General features: G+C 44.4%; 1 protein-coding gene across 5 annotated transcripts in view; it reads right to left on the reverse strand.

Moving 5' to 3' along the window:
* LOC146175281 (uncharacterized protein CG43867) overlaps nt 1-19720 on the reverse strand; it is a 429718-nt gene that overhangs the window by 128891 nt on the left and 281107 nt on the right. For all 5 annotated transcript variants that reach the window (XM_084584707.1, XM_084584708.1, XM_084584706.1 and 2 more), the window contains exon 16: nt 11166-11278. In XM_084584707.1, the coding sequence (XP_084440833.1) occupies nt 11166-11278 (113 nt within the window). The remainder of the gene's footprint in view (nt 1-11165; nt 11279-19720) is intronic.

The raw sequence follows: 19720 nt of genomic DNA on the forward strand, positions 1-19720 counted from the left end.
TAGGCGAAAACCAGATGTCTGCGATAAGGGTCAAGGCGGGCAACGTCATCCCGAATATGGACAAGATAGTCAAAGTAGCCGAGCAGTTCTATAAAGATCTCTACAGTAGCCAAAAAAGTCAGGACCGTAACGAGATTGGTGGTAGAGAAAAACAGTCAGACGTTCCACCAGTCACGAAGGACGAGGTCAAGAAAGCATTAGAAACTATGAAAAGGGGGAAATCAGTTGGAGAGGATCAGCTAACTAAAGATTTGCTGAAGGACGGGGGGGATGTCGTGTTAGAAAAACTGGCCACTCTGTATACGCAGTGCCTGGTGTCATTGATGATACCGGAACCTTAGAAGAATGCAAACATTATCCCGATTCATAAGAGAGGGGACTCTAAGGACCTCAAAAATTACAGACCAATCAGCTTACTGTCTGTTATGTCTAAGGTATTTACTAAGGTAATCGCTAATAGAATCAGGACAACCTTAGACTGCAATCAAACAAAGGATCGAGCAGGTTTTCGGAAACAGACCTCTACTATCAATCATATCCATACCATCAATCAGGTGATAGAAAAATGCTCGGAATAAAACCAGCCCTAATACATAGCATTCATTGATTACGAAAAAGCATTTGACTCAGTTGAAACCTCGGTGGTGATGCAGGCATTGCGAAATCAGGGGGTAGACGAGCCGTACGTGAAGGTGTTGGAAGATATATATAGTGGCTACACAGCAAGCAAAATTCTGCACAAAGAAAGTTACAAAATTCCCATAAAGAAAGGTGTTAGGTAAGGAGACACAATCTCCAAAATACTATTCACAACTTGCTTAGAGGAAGTATTCAGAGACTTGGAATGGGAGCAGTTAGGGATAAGGGTAGATGGAGAATACCTCAGTAATCTGCGATTTGCTGATGACATTGCCTTGCTAAGCAACTCGGGGGATGAACTGCAAATAATGATTGATGACCTAGACAGGAAAAGTAGAAAGGTAGGCTTGAAAATCAATATGCAGAAGACTAAGGTAATGTTCAACAGCCTCGGGAAGGAACAGCAGTTTACATTAGGTAGCGAAATACTGGAAGTAGTAGGCGAATATGTCTACTTAGGACAGGTAGGAACCGCAGATCCGGAGCATGAAAAAGAAATAAGAATAATAAGATTGGGATGGAGCGCATTTGGCAAGCTCTCACAGATTATGACTAGCAGCTTACCAGTATCGCTAAAGAAGAAAGTATATAACAGTTGCATCTTACCTGTACTCACCTATGGGCCTGAAACGTGGAAGCTAACCAAGAGAGTTCTACTTAAGTTGAGGACGACCCAGAGGGCTATGGAACGAAACATGGTAGGGGTAACATTAAGAGATAAGAAGCGTGCAGAGTGGGTCAGAGAAATAACTCAAGTTACCGACATTCTAGTGGACATTAAGAAGAATAAATGTGCATGGGGAGGACATGTAGTGCAAAGAGAGGATAACCGATGGTCGCTTACAGTAACAATAGGATTCCAAGGGAAGGAAAGCGTAGCAGGGGGCGGTAGAAAGTTAGGTAGGCGGATGAGGTTAAGAAGATTGCAGGGGTCAAGTGGATGCTGCTAGCACAAAACCCGGTTAAATGGAGAAATATGGGAGAGGCCTTTCCCCTGCAGTGGGTATAGTCAGACTGATGATGATGATGATGACTCACGTGCCGAGGCCTGCACTCTTCGTTCGGTGAAAACGAAACTCCTGCCAGGCAGCAGAGCTGGCGCTGCATGCAGCCCACCTCTAAGTCGATCCAATCCAATCCGGCAGACAAGTTTTGGCGCCATTTGTCTCGGGAGTGGTGGATTTTGTTATTCCGTGGTGCTTGGGAATTTCGTTTTTCGAGCTCATTTTGTGTTGTTTGTTTATTGCGCGGTTATTCAGCTGTGCTACTAAAGTGATCTGCTCCTTATGCGCTAGTCGAGACCTTGTTTTGGCACTGAAGCTTTCGTAAAGAGCCAAAGTGTCCTTCCGCAACTGACTTCGCCGAGACACTGGTGCTTTGTTGCTTTGGGTGTAAGGAGCGGCTGGTCACTCCCGAATGTAAGTAACAGTGCGTGAACAAAACTTTGTGGTTGTTATTGCTGGATGGATGAAGTGCTGTAACACAGTTGCAACCTACTGCGCACTTTGCTCGCTCTGGCATGAAGTTACAGGCACGGAGGGGCTACAATTGTGAGGCGATGTCTCCCACAAGACCTACCGTACCACAAAGCTCCGGAAACGAGTGTCTCGCGCCTGACTCCTCTATTTGTGTTTCTTATTATGAGCGTTTGGCAGTGTTTTAGAGAAACCCTCAAGGCAATGTAGAGTTTTGCAGTGAGGGAGCAATTATTACGTCCACCCGTACCCGTGCACAGCCGCACGGCGAGAAAGGAAATCTTATAAAAATTTCGTAGTTGGGAAAATATTTGTCCTTATGTGTGAATTTTGAATTATATGTATATTCATAGTTGTGATTAAACGGTGCGTGCCTAAAGTATGTCAAAATGACAAGGGCTTTGCAGTGGTGCACGACTTTGTTATCTTTTTATTTCTGATTGTTTTTTTTTTTTGTGTGTGTAGATGTGTCCTGGCCGCGTAGCGGATTGGTGCCGAAATAATACTATAGCTACGTCATGGAGAGAACAGGTAGGCTGAAAAATGCAATGAAAATATTATCTTTGCATGATATTGACTCGTTTTCTTTGGCTTGCAGAGTGACTAAACATGTACTGCACAACGTATTGCACTGTGAAGTAGAATTGTACCGGAAAGTTTAAAAGTTCTGTTGGTTTTGCTGGCTTCACTCATATTCTCCACTTAGATCCTTATCTTCGTGTGTAAACCATATCGAGATGAAGTCATGCATTGGTAAAAAACATGCTACAGCCCACAGGGCTCAATGCTGAGCCAGATCGGAGGGCTTTACGGCACCATTATAGTTACAGCTCTCTGGATTGTGAGCAGACCATTCTTCCTGAGCACTGGCCCGCCGGGGTGGCACAGTGGTTACGGCGCTCGACTACTGTTCCCAAGGATGCGGGATCGAATCCCGGCCTCGACGGCCGCTTTTCGATGGAGGCGAAAAGCAAGGCGCCCGTGTGCTGTGCGATGTCAGTGCACGTTAAAGAACCCCAGGTGGTCGAAATTTCCGGAGTCCTCCACTACGGCGTCTCTCATAGCCTGAGTCACTTTGGGACGTTAAACCCCACAAACCAACCAACCAACCTTTGGAGCACCGGTGTTTCAGATATGCTGTTTGTGCCCTGCTGCATGATTTGTCAATGAACACATGAACAATGGCGCAACAACTGTAGCACAAAAAGAGAGGACCTGCAAGGACATACTATCGGCTATTATTATGAAAACAAGGAGACAAACTACTTCCTTCACCTAAGCAGATGACACATTGCTCTTCTATCACCCATGCATAAGGGTGATAAACAATGAATTTTTTTCCTTTCCAAGAGTTAAATATATACCAAACAAGCCAAAGCAGTGTCCAGCCAGCACTCATGAAGTGGCGCATTAAATTTTAGCGTAAAACAAAAAAAGAAAGGCAGCAGTTGTGTCAGCAACACTTCACCAGCTATGCACAGAAATAAAATATCTTGAAGCATTTTAGTCTCATGTTGTGAGGGTCGTGTGGCAGCTTTGTTTTGCTTTGTGTTTAGGTATGTGTGCCTCAAGACTGCTTCTGGTCTCAATATGTAATGTGACTGGGCTTTCGCTGTGTTTGGCTTTGTTTCTTTGTGTGGACACTGCTTTGGCTAAGATATCTGGTATCTTTTTATTTTCAGAAAGGTAAAATTTTCATTGTTGATTAGCTGTACGCGCGGATGATAGAAAGATTTTACTACATTTCGGTGTGTCATGTGCTTGGGTGGGAAGGAATATGTTTGGCTCCTTGTTTTCATAACAACTGGTAGCATGCACTTGTGTTATTTCTCCTTGTGCTGTCGCCGTTGCGCTGCTGCTCTTGTGTATAATCACTTTCAGCAGAGCGTAGCAAAACGGGGAAGGAGCACTGAGGAATATACAGGAGAAACAAGCTCTGAACCAGACTATTAAAAGAAATAAAAATAAAGTGAGGGCATGTAAAGGGTGCAAAGAAAACCAAGGATAAAATCAGGTAAAACCAGAGATGAAAGGAACCTCCTTGCGTGACAGGAAAACGGAGGCTGTGCTCACACATTCATCCTTGAGGTTTGCGATCATGGCGATCATGGCCCTAACATGTCAGCTTTTTTTTTCGCACTTTTTCAGAAGGGTTGTTTGTTCACAAACAGGTGAAAATTTTGCATTGCTGTCACATTTGCAACTGTTCACTGCATATTTCTGAATAGTGAACATTTAATGTCATTGCTGTGCTTCATTAGTCTTTTATTGATAGATAGACAAAGAGGAGCACTCGTACTATATAATACAAGAATCCCGTCATAGCATGCACAGAAATTGTCACATACTCAATTCCACTATCTTTTGGCAAGGCATACATTGGCGAAATTGGCAAATCTATCAATAAAAGACTAATTTATAAAGTGCTGCAATGAATATTTAAAGTTTCATCGTCCAGAAACCTGTCAGTACACTGTCACAAATGTGACAGCAATAAAAAATGTTCCCCAGTTTTTGAACAATTACCATTCTGAACAAATTCCTTAATAAACTGACACGCAAAATAATGGGAGCAGCCATGATCGTGAAGCTGAAGGATGAACGCACCAGCACAGCTGGTTTTCCTCTCAAGAACAGATGCATTCATCTGTGGTTTTATCTGATTTTATCCTTGATTTCATTGGCACCCTTTACATGCCCTCATTTTATATACCTTTTTTTGTTTTCTTTTAAGTCTGGTTCAGTGCTTTTTGTTCTGTGTGTTTCTACATGCTCTGTCCTCGTCCTGTTATATGCTGCTGAAACTGATGGAAAACCAACTAGCCCGACAGCTTGTCCTCTGTGTATTGTGCACCAATGAGCCGCACAATCTGTTATTCATCAATGAACCTTTCATACCGAGTAATTCTGACAAAGACCATGTTTTGCAGCATAATGGCAGCTGCTAGTATGCTGCGTGTGTGTTACGTAAATTGCTTTCTCTCACTTCATTCCTTTAGCATAGGCTGTGGAGGTGACTGAGTGTAGTTAAGTTTGAACTGTAATCCAGGATCTTCCCCTCATATAATCAGCACTTTGTTTTTAGTTTCTGCAGTATGCAGTCAGAAGAATGCCCAGCTAAGTGCAGTGTACCTGCTGTCGAGGCACCGAGTCACAGATAACTTGCAACTGTGCGGCAAGAAATAGACTGTCCGAGTGCTCATATCTATAGCGTCTGAGTTGCATATTGCAAAGACTTTACGCTAAGGTATGTGTTTGCAGTGTGTTTGGAAAACAAATATATTGCATTTCAGTCCTGCCGCAGCAGTGCAGTGGTTAGGGCGCTTGACTGCGATACCTAAATATGTGATATCAAACTTCGATTACGGTGGTTGCTTTTTTATGGAGGCAAAAAGCAAGGTGCCTGTGTGGTGTGCTATGTTAGTGCAAGTTAATGAAGCCCAGGAGGTCGAAATTCTCGGAGACTTCCACTATAGCATCTCACATAGCCCGAGTCGCCTTGGAATGTTAAGCCCCATAAACCAAAGCTATATTGCACTTCAAGAAATAATCTGTTGCTTATGGGTTATGAATTGTGGAAAATATATACGTTTGCTCTTCCAGCTACATATGCTAAACTTTATGAGGTTGTGGGTTTGGATCCTACTGGCAGCATGTGGATGTATATTTTTGTTTTGCTTTCTAATCAACCAAGTTTCAGCCATAAAATAATTAATATTCTTTCCCCATTGATCAACACTGCACATTAGAAAGTATAAATACTCTCTTATTCTTTCCTTGGTTTTAGTGACTGTTGTCTTTCTTCGTGTCTATAACTTTGTACTAATCTTTTTGGCAGCCATTGATGAAATATGTGATCCATGGGATGTTGCAGTCCTTGCACACCTGCCTATCACATCTGGATACATGAACAGTGTGCAGTGCAAAAGGTGCCTTTATGTTCCACCAATTCCTATACTCCCTCTCGAAGCCGTTTGCAGCATAGCCAAGAACACGGCGACATGGCCAAATCCTGGCACCTCTGACTTCTGTGCACTATAACAGATACGTGTGCTCCTACTGTTAACCCAACAGAGGGGGGGGGGGGGGAGGGAGGGGGGGTCATGTAGGAGTGTAATTTTCTATTATAGTGCATGGGATCCTAAATGGTTCAGGCAGCCCTTGCCTTTCACAGGGCTGCAAACAGCTTCTGAAATTGAGTATCAGTTCCTGAATGCAATATTTTGCTTGATACCTGCTACAGAGTAAAACTGCCATTTTGAAAGCATTCAGCATTGCCACCCCGGACCACAAATCATATGTTAGTTTTATTGTGAAAGCAATATACGCCAGGTCTAACCACTCGTCGCTATGTGCCGTGTCCCTGGTCCCCTGGCTGGAGCTGCCAACTTGGGTCTCGTTTCACATGGGACGGTTATGTCAGAATCAGCCTGCCAGGACCCTAGCATTCACGTTGCCCCTATAGGCCAGTAAGGCACATTCATACGGCTTGGTTAAAACGAAGCTTTATATGTGGGTTAGGGAAGAAGTCACACCATGGAAATTACCAACGAAGATTCTATATCTGAATCTAGTTGTTCTACTGTTTCGAAGCAGTTAAATTCTAAAGCAAAAACTAAGCAAGCTATGGCCAAGTGCGAGCAAAGTACAACCAAATTATTGCTTTCGCAAGCCATCGGTTTAACCACAGCTAAACCACAGACATATTTTTTGTGCCTTTTTGAGAGTTTCCCTTATTTCATACTGTCTGGCAGGCACTGCTTTATAAGAGAGAGGAGGTACACACCCAGCACAATGTACGCTCTTGCCTTATAAGCCCTGTGACGGCAAGCCCGAAATTGTAGCCTGCCTTTATTGCGAAAGCAATACTACGCCAAATCAAAACGCTCGTCGCTGTGTGCCGTGTCCATGATCGGGATCCCTTATGAAAAAATTGGTCTACCATGATGTTTCAATTCTCGTTACGCCTATGCCATGGGCAGGATCTACCAATTCGAGTCGCTCCTTTCATACAGGAGGGTGATATCAGAATCAGCCTGCCAGAACCATTTGCATTCTTGTTATCCCTACGACACTCAGGCACGTGGGGGAATAATGCAGCAGGCAAAAAAAGCTTCCGCTGTTGCTTTTACAATTCAGCTAGAGTTAACCAGAGCAAAACCACAACTAATTTTTTTTGTTTCAGCTTTTCACAATCATTGCCTTTAAGCATGCACGCTTGTATGCCTATTATTACAATTGTAATAGTAAGTTGTTAAACAGGAATGAGCTGTTATAATTTCTCTACACTCATTAGAACAAAATGCCTCTCAATATTTCTTTGCCTTTTTCCAAACTTCTGTAAGTACTTGGCCCTGCACCAACTAGTTTACTGCTTGCTTGATTTTATTTTGTGCACTATGTGCATTTTAAACGGTTATGTACCGGAAATGCCATGAGGTTTCATTGGTATGTGGCATGAAAGTCAGAGAAATAGTGGGTGCCATCTTTCAATCAGTGTCAATTTTCATCACTGTCTCTTAAATATTGCTTAACCTTTCGTTGATGTTTTTTTTTTTCAGAGAAACATCCCATCTTGGACTAAAGGTTCAACAGTGAGAATATTGCCTGCACACAGTAACCATCCCACTGCAAGAGCTTGTGCTGGAGCTTGTACCATCTTCAAGACTGAAAGAAAGCCTTAATATGCTATGAATAAAAGTATTTGAATCTGCTTTACAGTCATTAGTTTCATCGCGGTATGCATCTGGCATGGTTGGGTGTCTGAATTTGAGCATCCCATGGGCTTTTATATAACCCTATGGTCCCTGTCCAGTTTATTATTAGGCTCCACTCATCATGCCTTGATTCTTTTAATATGCATACTCACATTTATGCTAAATTATTGCAATTTGTGGGCTTATAATGAGCTCATAGTATATTACTGGATATAATTGGCTGGGATCAATAAAGCCTGCTTTATGAATGGACAGAAAGCTTCATATTCATACATCCTCTGTGGGTACGCTGGGGATATCCGACATGGATGTCCGTGGGAGATCTAAACAGTTTCATTTAGACATCTGTCGGACGTCGGTGAGAGATCCATCGGAGGTCGGCAGATCTCCCACGGATGTCCGTATATCCGAGAACGGACGTACGTTAAATGTCCACTGGATGTACGGTGGTTTATTAGGACAGCCATCTGAAACGGGTGCCAACTAATACATGGATTCAATCTGTTTACTATGCATAAGGTAATTCAACTCCGCTTCAGCTAGTCGAAAAAAGATATATAACATATAACAATATAATAATGTAATATATCACATCACATCACTTTATTTTCCTTAAAGACCCCTTGCAGGGTGTTACATAAGGGGTGGGTTTTTATGAAGTACAGGTGTTCAATGCAGTCATGAATGTTCCAGGGCAGGTGATGGCAGCAATATCATGGATATTATATATATCAAAATATATATAATATTTTGATATAAAAACATGGCAGCCTGGCCCCTCAATCCCCAGCCTACTAATTAGCATTCAAGCAGTCACAGACGGTGCTTTGTAGCTAGTTAGTGCATAGCATATGAAGATCAATTGTGAAGCAAGCCTCCCAAAGGCCGCTGACACCCTTCGGCCAGCTATGTGATGTGTCCGCAGTGACTGCATGCTTCACTCACTGCTCACTCCCTACCAATGATTCAAAAAGGTGGGAGAAGGTGCTATGTCAAGAAGAGTCTTCTGATGGGCTAGTTGGTGAAATTCATTCATCTTTGCTCTGTCTTTGTTTTATTTGCACAGTTTTGAAGATGAATGAATGGTATAGGGAAGAAAACCTGGGCCAGGGGGCACTGCGCCGCTCTGTGCGTCAGCGCCCTCCATGGAGACCCCGTGAAAACCTCCGCGCAGTGCGGCCGCGTCGTCTGCTCCCCGCCGCATAGAAAAGCATGCTGTCGTCTGCTCCGCGCTGCTTTCCAGCACGTGTTTGCGCGCGCTCGCTCGGTTGTTTCTCTCCTCCTCCGGCCGTATTCTGGCCGCCGTCGCGCTCGAACAAAGGGGGCAAGAAAAAAAAAAAAAACGAATGAAAAAGTGACGCCGCGCTTTTTCGCAAAACTCGTGAGTGTTTTTCTCTCTTCTCTCTTTCGTGTTGAAACGATGATTGTCGGTTTTTTTTTTTTTCTTTAGATATCTCGTACCGGCTCGTATCTCGCACCTCTGTTTGTAACTGGCGGTGCCGCAGCAGCCATCGCGGAACCAAGTCGGCCTCAAGAAACAGATATATATGTAATTAATGCCATCACTCGGCACTTATAAAGGGAAAACACATACGTTAGTCGTTCTATCCTCATACGCGATCCTGCTTCGGGAGCTCAAAACTGCGCATTCGCTAGAGGAGATAACTGAACTAGGGATTGCACGGCGTAGCTGTGGAATTAAGAAGACAAAGGTTTACTTGGAGAGACGTCCCCGCCTGCATGAAAAGTCGTCAGGCATTTCCTCGCTCTTCGTCTCGCGGAGAGAGGAAACTGCCGAAAAAAATGGCATGCCTCGGCTTCTCGTCAGTGATCCAGGTCGTTAAGAAACCTCTCATCGTTAAAGGTAGATAAGTCATTGATTTCGGATGGCAGCGCCACAGCAGCAAACTCCCCGCAGCAAACTCCCCCTGACCGCTGTCAGCAGGAACCAAATGGTAAGGCGGCATGCTTTGTGCCTTTGTAGGGAACGCGTCCTAAACGCGCCGAAGCAGGCACCACGGCGTCGGCAGCATCGCCTAAAACGTCTGTCCCCAAAGAGTTGAATAGGCCCCTTTTAAGTGAGCAGTCACAAATGGAAAGGAAGCTCCCCAACCAGTGCCCGGAGCACTCGTCGCTGTGTACACGCGTATCAATTCTCAACGAGAAGGCTGGACCCTTCATTCTCTGAACAACATGGAAGAGACATCAAGAGGTGCCGCCTCAAGTCCTTCATGATACCTGTCGCTTGCCTCTGCCTTCGAGTACCAAATTCGCGTTCGCTTTTTTCTTTTCTTTTTTGTCTGAGCCTGCCAACAAGCGCTCTTTGAAAACAATGTCCGCGGTGATCAATCATTCATAATTTCTCACTTTCGAAAGCACTGATAAATGCGTGCCTCCAGCCACCCTCTATGTCAGCCGGGGCACAGAAAAAAGCAAAAATAAGAAACACCACTGGCAAAGAGCGCCGGCTTTGCACGCACTGACGCACGACCATCCCCCCTCGTCCTCACTCTCCTCCCGCTCCGCGTGCACGTGCGGCTGCCTGTAGCGCGTGCTCCCGAGCGAGCGGGCTGCGCAGACTCCGCAGACAGCCGCGCGCAGCGCGGGCGTGGATGCGCGTAGGCTTTGTAGTTCCTCTTCGCTCCACTGAAAACCGAGCGCTGGCGTCGCGGAGCAAACTCCAGCTTTGGTTCCCTATGTCAAGTGCAGACATTTCTTTTGTAAATACACATATGGCTTGTGTTAAATTTACTTGCAATCATTCCCTATGCTGTATGCTTTTGAAGTTTATGAAAATTTTATACGCATTATACCATGAGTGTGCTGCCATCATTTCGATTATGATGGCCCCTACAGCATGCACATGTCACTCACAAAGTGCTGTGTTTCTTACAGTCACTTAATCAAATTGTATCTGATCACATCGTTAATGGCATTGTGGAGAAAAATCCGTGTCCCGCTAAATTAGGTGGCAACACTGTGTCTTCCCCCCTGAGTAACCCTGCTTAACATTAAGTTACTGTGTTGATGGTAACAATGTCATGCATTTTACACACAGCACAGTGGAGAAGCATGTTAGGGAGCGAGCATGCACCAATCCGCTGGCGCCCGGCCTGCAAGAAGTGCACCGCTCCAGTTTTGCACCGCAGAAGAGCATCACGCTAACAATGCCTAGCACACGCATCTTAAAGACAGGATGAAAAGTCGTTGACATAATGTGTCACAAAATATTTCTAAAAATCGAAAACATAATAACCGTTCCAAGCGCAGACTTCCATGTGACCCCTATAATCTAGTCCAGTAATGCTGCGCACAACAAAGGGAGTCATCCCACCTTGAAGAGCCTGAGGGCCTGCAGCTGGAGCTCCTCGGAGGACAGGCTGGTCAGGGGCTGACTCAGGGGCTCCTTGCTGTGCAGCAACAGGGGGTGGCGCCACACCACGCTCCCTGCACAAACAGTGATCAATGATATTGTCAAGTTCGGCTATATGCTGACGTATCATGTTGTAGAAAGTTCTTCCGATGCGTTACAACTTCAGCAAGACTTAAAATGCCAACTTGTCTCGTTCACTCAAAAGCTCTTACCTATGCAGACATATTAAACAATATTCCCGTTCAAGAAGTTTCCCAATAAAAGTATTTCGGCATATATTTATTTATTCTTTTACCCACAGCGCCACATGTGGCATTACAATGAGGTACAGTTCTATAAAGCATGAGAGAAAAAAAACAGTTACAAAGAGGATTCAAACACTTCATTGTCAGATATATGAACACAGGATGAAGACAGGGCGTTCCATCTTATCTTATGCGGACGAGGAAAGTTGAGCATATTTAATCCAAAGCATGCAAAATGCTTAATTTTTTAAAACATAAAGCACAGTCTAATGTCCTGTATGTCACTCACATTAGAGCAATTCTTGAATGTGCGTGCCTTGTACGAGACCCCAGTTTGCATACTTACCTGATGCTCAAGCGCATCCAAAATAATGCCTGCCAGATTTGTGTCTTCCAATTATAACTTTCAACTAGTGTCGCATATCTTGAAGACCATCTTGGTTGGGGAATATTTAGCTTACTGTGGAAAACATTTCAGATTACAGATTACAGAAATTTAGATTGCATTTATTTTGGAAAGCTGAGCATTAAAAGAGACCGGTACCTGTGAGAAGCTCACTTTTTTCTAGACAACTTGATCATCAGCGGAAGATCCAAGAGAATAAATGCTGGAGAGATGTGTATAACACTTTGTCTTTTCCACTAGCACTGATAATGAGTTGCATGGAAAATCTATTCCGCACATTTGTATCAGATGTGTGACGTGGAATGCAGTTTTCTTCATTACTTGTGTCGCTGTATTTATGGTGCGCAGTTGCCAGTGCATGTTTTTCATTCATCACCACCTGCATGGCAATATTTGACATTTTGTCTTTTTGTTGTACTTTTGGCCTTTCCAGCAAATGTCATTTGTCATCCCCCTGTAGTAATGGCTTTGGGCGCTGCAGAACTAAGTAATAAAAAAGGCTAGCTTAGGCCCAAACTCACAATGCTTCCCTACAAGCTCAGTAAGGTCTGCGTAAGGCAGCTTGAAGCTACTTTCGTGTGTCCTTTCACTGCTCTGCAACCTGCTGCTTGCAAGGTGGCTAGGTGCTGTACCACTTCACAATACAGTTGGAAAATGATTGCAGCGCTGGTGGACACCAGCCTGCCAGTGATGCTAGTCCACATCAAATTTTGCACTAATTTGTGGGTATTTTTCAGGCCAGTAAAAAAAAAACAGGAAGAGAGCTTCAGTGGAGAGCTTCAGACCGATTTTTCAGACATCCGATTTTTCCGAAGTCAATGTATAACACCAACAGAAATTTCAGATGTTTGAAACAGTATACCAGGTGTCCCAACACAAGCATGGTTGAAACTGAGCAGCGGTAGTGGCGGCAGCATGCTCTTTAGAAAGTGCCTCTCTGAACATCACAGCACTCCGACCATTGCATGGCTTCCGCGCAAAGATAGACTGGCCAGTTTTTGAAGGTACCGAGTAAATAAAGTGATGTTTTTAGCGTGAATTCATTTTTTCGAACTACTTGGTTTTCCGAATGCCTTTTTGGCCCCTTCTGGTTCTGAAAAATCAGTCAGCAACGCCAGTTAGGCGCGGCTTGTGTGCTTTCCACTACCATTCGTGAAGCCTAGGAAACTAACGGGAACTCTACCATCGAACCCACCTGGAGAAGAGGATCGCATTTCTAATACCCAGCATGCTTTGCCCACCCAGCTGTGAAATTGCGTGCATCCAACTCCAGCCTATTTATGTAGTTGGATGCAGGCACTCTAACCATCTTGAAACTTATTCACAAGATCCTCAAGGCTCGCAATGACACCTTACCATCAATGAAAACAGAGCTTCTTTCCCACGAGAAGACATTGTGTCAGTCCTCCAGTGTGCGTCATCACATCGAGACCCTTCATGGTGCATATGTGAGCGGCCTTTCTACCATAGAGCTTCCTGCTAAAGAGTGTGAGTGCAGGATGACAGATGAAGGCCAGTCTGCAACAGCAGTCACACCCGAGCTGGAAGCTTGTAAGAAAGCGGGGATGATTTGGATGGAGTGGTCAGGAAACAGCTCCTGTGCTGCGAATGCACCGAGAGGTTTTTGAGTCCCCATCTCCCACAATTCATCTTGTGTGCTCAGCAGCAACGCATCCACATGCCTTGCCCAGGTGACAGAATGCAGCACATCCAAAATCGATCTGTGCTTCCTTATGAAATCTGGCACACATTCCAGATGCACAGCTGAGAGGTTGCCACCATAGCCATATGTGCAATGAAAACATTTAAAACACAAGTGACGAAAAAAGCTGCTGAGATCTTCAGCGACCAATCACTCTATAGCGGGTACTGCCGACATGAGGATTTAGTTGTTCGCTACCAAGTGCAGCGTAACTGTTGCCACAGAGCAAGCTCCCAAAGCGCGGCCTCACAAGTCTGATGCTGCAGTGGAGACTAACTTGGAATACACAAACTACAGTGTCAGCATTGTATGGAGGATGGGAAACCCAATGGCGTCTGATCAAAGTAACAGAAGTCACATTGTGAGTCAGTCAAGTGTTTCTCAGGCTGGCCATGAAATGCAAGGCCCTTCGTGATGAGGCAGCCACTTGGGAAACCCAAAGCAACAGTGTTAGAGAGCACCATCACAGGTTCAAGGGCGGCAGCCATTGTGCAAAAAGGACATGGCTCTCTTGAGCGCAGTGAACAGCAGGAACATACATATCTCAGCTGAACTGTGGGAACACAAAGAATATGCCTCCTTTTAGAATGAGGAGCTTATTTGGCCAGTTCTGCACCCACATCCACCAGATGTTCTCAGGTAGCATGTCGAAAATGAATGCCTTGTGTTTGAAGAAGCAAGGAAGAGGAACAGGGGCAAGCAAATACGTAAAGTGAACAGACTGGACACTATTATGGTAGCCAGGATTAAGGCATTACAGTACTCACTTGCTGCAGATGAAGTTATGTGATGTTAGGAAGATAGTGAGAGACCGGAAAGCATGGTGTGATATGGTCCATAGAGTCACGAAGAGTCGGACACGGCTGAACGACTGAACTGAACTGAACTGTACTCACATAAGTTTAGGCCGGCCCTGAAGCTAAGCTGACGCCCGACTGCTGAAGGCCGGGCAAAAAATAAAGAAAATCCTCAAATCCAAGCCGACCTAAAACTGAGAACTACAGCAGCTACAAAAAAAAAAAAGCCAATCATTTTCTCCTCGCAGACTACGACGTGCCGCTAAGAAGGTATGTGCCCTTTGAAAACCGAAAGATTGCGAAGGTCAATATTTAAAAGATTATATATTCCAGTAACGCGTTTTATAAACTACTCTTCCTGTAACTATCAATGCTGAACTCGTAGAAATACTGGAAATTAATTATATAACTTGCTGAGGCAGCCCAGAAGCCACGAGTAAGTGCCGAAAATGCCCAAACTTTACGTGCCTGCTACAGAAAAACCCTCTTAGTAAAGTCACTGGAACCGACAAAAATTTTTACTATGTCGGGTTCTTTACTCCATCAGTTGTTGCTGATGACATGGTCCTCAAGATGCTGTCTGGTAATTAACTGCCTACTTACAAAACTCGTCTTGCTGCTTAATGAAAAGAAAAAAACACTAAAATGCCTCAAATCTCTCTCGTCGTCTCTTCATGCCATTTTCTTTTTTCAGGTTTAAAACCTTTTGTTAATATCTCATGAAACTACCTCTTAAGCACGAAGGCAATGTGGCTAAGAATACAACTGAGTTTAATTTCATAGGAAAGCCAAAGCCTTACATGAGCACAGCGTCAATTCTGCTGTTTCTGTCTCATCATCATCATCAGCCTGACTATATCCACTGCAGGGCAAAGGCCTCTCCCATACTTCTCCAATTAACCCGGTTCTGTGCTAGCTGCATCCACTTGACTCCTGCGAACTTCTTAACCTTATCCACCCACCTAACTTTCTGCTGCCCCCTGCTACGCATTCCTTGCCTTGGAATTCAGTTTGTTACCCTAAGCGACCATCGGTTATTCTCTCTTCACACTACATGTCCTGCCCATGCCCATTTCTTTTTGATTTCCACCATAATGTCAGTAACTTGAGTTATTTCTCTGACCCACTCTGCACGCTTATTATCTCTTAATGTTACCCCTACCATCTTTCGTTCCATAGCCCTTTACACTGTCCTCAACTTTAGTAGAACCCTCGCAGTCTTACTTGGCAGGAGGTAACAGTGCGCCGGATTCGGGCAGGGGCGGCTCTGACCCCATCTGTACGACGTCGATGGCGGGATAAAGTTCGGCCAGTGATTGACAGGTGCCCTCACTGTGACACTGCACCTGATGTCTGCGATGTGCGTCACTTGTTGTGGACGTATCCATCAACGACTCACATTAGACAACGGATACTCATGAAGGTGGGCCTGCGGTGAAATCGCGATTGTGATTATGAGAAGTGGACAATCGACAATCGCTACACTGCCAGCCTCTGCGAATACATAAGCGCAACTGGACATCACTCTTTCTTTAACCTTCTATCTCCTGCATTCCATCCCCCTTTTCTCAACTTATGCCTTGTGGCAAACTTTTTGGAAAAAAACAAAAAAACATAGAACCCTCTTGGTTAGCCTCCACGTTTCAGCCCCATAGGTGAGTCCACGTAAGATGCAACTGTTGTATACTTTCCTCTTGAGCGATACCAGTAAGCTGCTAGTCATAATCTGCGAGTGCTTGCCAAACGCGCTCCATCCGAATCTTATTCTTCTTATTTCCTTTTCATGGTCCGGATCTGCAGTTACTACCTGTCCTAAGTAGACATATTCGCCTACTACTTCCAATGCTTCGCTACCTAATGTAAACTGCTGTTCCTTCCCGAGGCTGTTGAACATTACCTTAGTCTTCTGCTTATTGATTTTCAAGCCTACCTTTCTACTTTTCCTGTCTAGGTACCAATCATTCTTTGGAGTTCATCTCCTGAGTTACTTAGTAAGGCAATGTCATCAGCAAATCGCAGATTACTGAGGCATTCTCCATCTACTCTTATCCCTAACTGCTCCCATTCCAAGTCTCTGAATACTTCCTCTAAGGAAGCTGTGAATAGTACTGGGGAGATCGTGTCTCCTTGCCTAACACCTTTCTTTATGGAAATTTTGTTACTTTTTTTATGCAGAACTATGGTTGCTGTGCAGCCGCTATATATATATATCTTCCAGAAATTTCATGTACGGCTCGTCTACCCCCTGATTTCGCAATGCCTGCATCACCGCCGAGGTTTCTACTGGGTCAAATGCTTTTTCGTAATCAATGAATGCTATGTATAAGGGCTGGTTATATTCCGAGCATTTTTCTATCACCTGGTTGATGGTATGGATATGATCGATAGTAGAGTACCGTTTTCGAAAACCTGCTTGATCCTTTGCTTGATTACAGTCTAAGGTTGTCCCGATTCTATTAGCGATTACCTTAGTAAATACCTTATACGTAACAGACAGTAAGCTGATTGGTCTGTAATTTTTAAGGTCCTTAGCGTTTGTGTCCTTATGTTTCTGTCTATATTAAAACGCAATAGATGAGAAATGCGTGAGGCAGTCGGACATTGCAAAACAGCACACTCTGAGCCTCCACTTCTTGGAAACGCTGCCTCGTGCTTTGCATTGCACATTGCTGCAAATGTCCTTCTCCCCTTCCCTATTTCTCGCAGCACATTTACTCTCTTTTACTTTTGCAGACAGTTTTACCTTTTTTCTCCCTATGCGCTGTGCTGCATGCTTTCCCTCATGGCTCAAAGGCCTAGTAGGTAGCGTGCGTGTGGCAATGTCATTTAATGACAAGTCGTCACCGCAGCAAGATGCACTTTACTATAACCGGCTTTACCAAAACTGTCTTTACTCTAAAGGGGAGAAAATGTACAGTCGCCTATAGAAGATAAACTGGGACTTCAATTTCACTTTATTATATCGGAGTTTACTATAGCGGGGTACTAGTTTTCCTCTCCTTGAAAACAGAGCGCTGCCATCTTGGTCTTGTTTTGTTTGTGAATTGCATTTTTTTTTGCCACCCTCAATGGTGGCGGTGCGGCCGAGGTGTGGCTTGCTTCCAATTGGGAGCCTTGAAGTGGCTTTCGAATTTCCCGCACTCAAATTTGAGGCTGCGATTGGACAAAGCACACTCTCCACAAAACGCAGGGGATCTAGGCGTTCCTATTGGCTGCTGCTGCGTGTTGGCTGCTTTGGCTTTTTGCTAGCGTTGTTGGCTGTCTTTGTGCTTCATACATTCTCCTTACCTTTCACCATATCTGCAATCACCATCCTTATAATCCTCTCGCTGTGCCCTCCGAACGATTTCGTGCAACGCGTCAATCATTGCGTGGCTGCTAATGATGCCTCAAGATGCTATGAGCATTTGGTGCACAGAAGCATTCGCAAGCCGCAGACTACATCAATGCCTGCAGCGTCATAGCATCTGGTACCATGGAACTTAGAAGCAAAAAAATTTAGAAAAAGGGCCATCTCTTGCCCTGGGATGCCTATCCAGAAATTATCACAATGAATTTCACAATATCAACAGCTCTGCAAATTCTCCAGGCCTGATATAAAGGACCCATGTGACCCTCAATGATACAGTCGAACCCGAATATATTGAGCTCTAAGGAGATTACGAAATAGTTCGATATATAGATAATTTGATATTGCCGCGAAACCTACAAAACTGTATTTGTTGTTTTTTGGCAGCCGCCGGAATGCGGCCTTATCACTCTGATTATGGCTTACGTATCAGTTCTGTATTCTTTGTTTATTAATGCTCGTCGCGAGACACACCTTTATCAGTTTTGTTGTCATGCAAGATGTGCTGAGATCTGTCTCGAAGATTCCGATCACTCGCGTATGTTTCTACAATGTTCCAGGTTGTGCTAGTTGCAGTTTGCGATGTTATCTAGATTTTCGTGAGCAGCCTTTAAATTGAGCATTGACGAGTGTGACGGCAATTCTTTGTACAACGATCGACAAGCACGTTTGTTGCTATCGCCACCGCCAAGTTGCTTAATTCTTTTGCGAGCCTAAGTCAGCCCAATAAAGAATTAATTTCAGTACCATCACGCCTGTGTCTTCCTTTGGTGTGTGCGGGCTTGTCACTACTACGTGACAATATACAGAAAACGGCTTGAGACACCGCTTGTGATCATGACAAATGATAACATATTTTTTGTGCAATCAACCCACTTGCACAATGAACCCACCCTCCTATGTTGCCACCGAGAATAGAAAAAAGCAATCTTTACTCGGTAGCACGCCCCTCCAATTCGGCCACTGCATCCACAGCTCATTTATAGGGAGCGCGCCAAGATGCTGAGCAATGATAAAATCACGACATGTTTACCTTTTGACTATACTTTTGATGTTAGCTCCTGCAGTGGCAGAGAGCAAACTTGGCAGAGTGCCCATTAAAGCTTGATTGCAAAAGCCTGGTTAGATTTATTATGCCGCGCTTGGGGCGGGCAGAGTCCACTGCCACAAAATCATTGGAAAGCATGATAGCTGCAAATGCAGTTTGAAGGGAACATGTTAAAAGCCGCTGTTAAGATTGCAATTGACCTAAGTTTCGCTGATTCACAGATGCAAGGACGGATCACTCTCGCAAAAAGAAGCTGCCGCCCACAGCCGCCATGGCTTATGCTATGCCACACGTTCAGCATGATGACAAAGATGGACAACTCGAAAAAAAAATTTCAAAAAAAATCTCGCAAAAATAATCAGCCTTAGCAACGTAATATGCCTCAATCAACTCTCGACAGAATTGTTTACCATGCTGTAAACTACTACACCCGTATTATTGAAATCAGGCGTACAAAGAGACGGGTCATCTTCCGATTTACACTCCCGGGATAGCACATGTAGCGCCAGATTAGAATTCGCCTTCCCTCCCAGAGAATTAGAGTGCTCCGTCAGGCGCACATTTAGACATCTGCCTGTCTGCCCGTAGTAGCACCAGCCACAATTGAGCGGAATGCGATAAACCACGTTCTTTCTGCAGGTGGTGAACCTTTTCTTATTTGACACTGCGCAACGAAAACTATCCCGAGCTACATTGTCGAGCCCCTTTCTAACTCTGGTGCACAAGCCTCCTATCTTAATTTTCGAGTCAGTGCGAAACGTCATAGAGGTAAGGTATGGCAGCTACCTTCTTTTGCAGCATCACCGTGTCGCCACACCAACATCAACCTGCCCCGGTTTGCTTTTCCTCGAACGTGTTAAAACACGTTCTGACAGACAGCGAGATGGACAGTTGGAAAGCCTGCCGCCAACAACTTCGAAATTTGTTGTGAAAATGCATCTTAAACACGGTGATGGCAAGATTTACGTA

Source organism: Amblyomma maculatum, chromosome 11, assembly GCF_055883805.1.
Source record: "Amblyomma maculatum isolate TAMU_Amacu chromosome 11, ASM5588380v1, whole genome shotgun sequence".
NCBI classification, from domain to species: Eukaryota; Metazoa; Arthropoda; class Arachnida; order Ixodida; family Ixodidae; genus Amblyomma; species Amblyomma maculatum.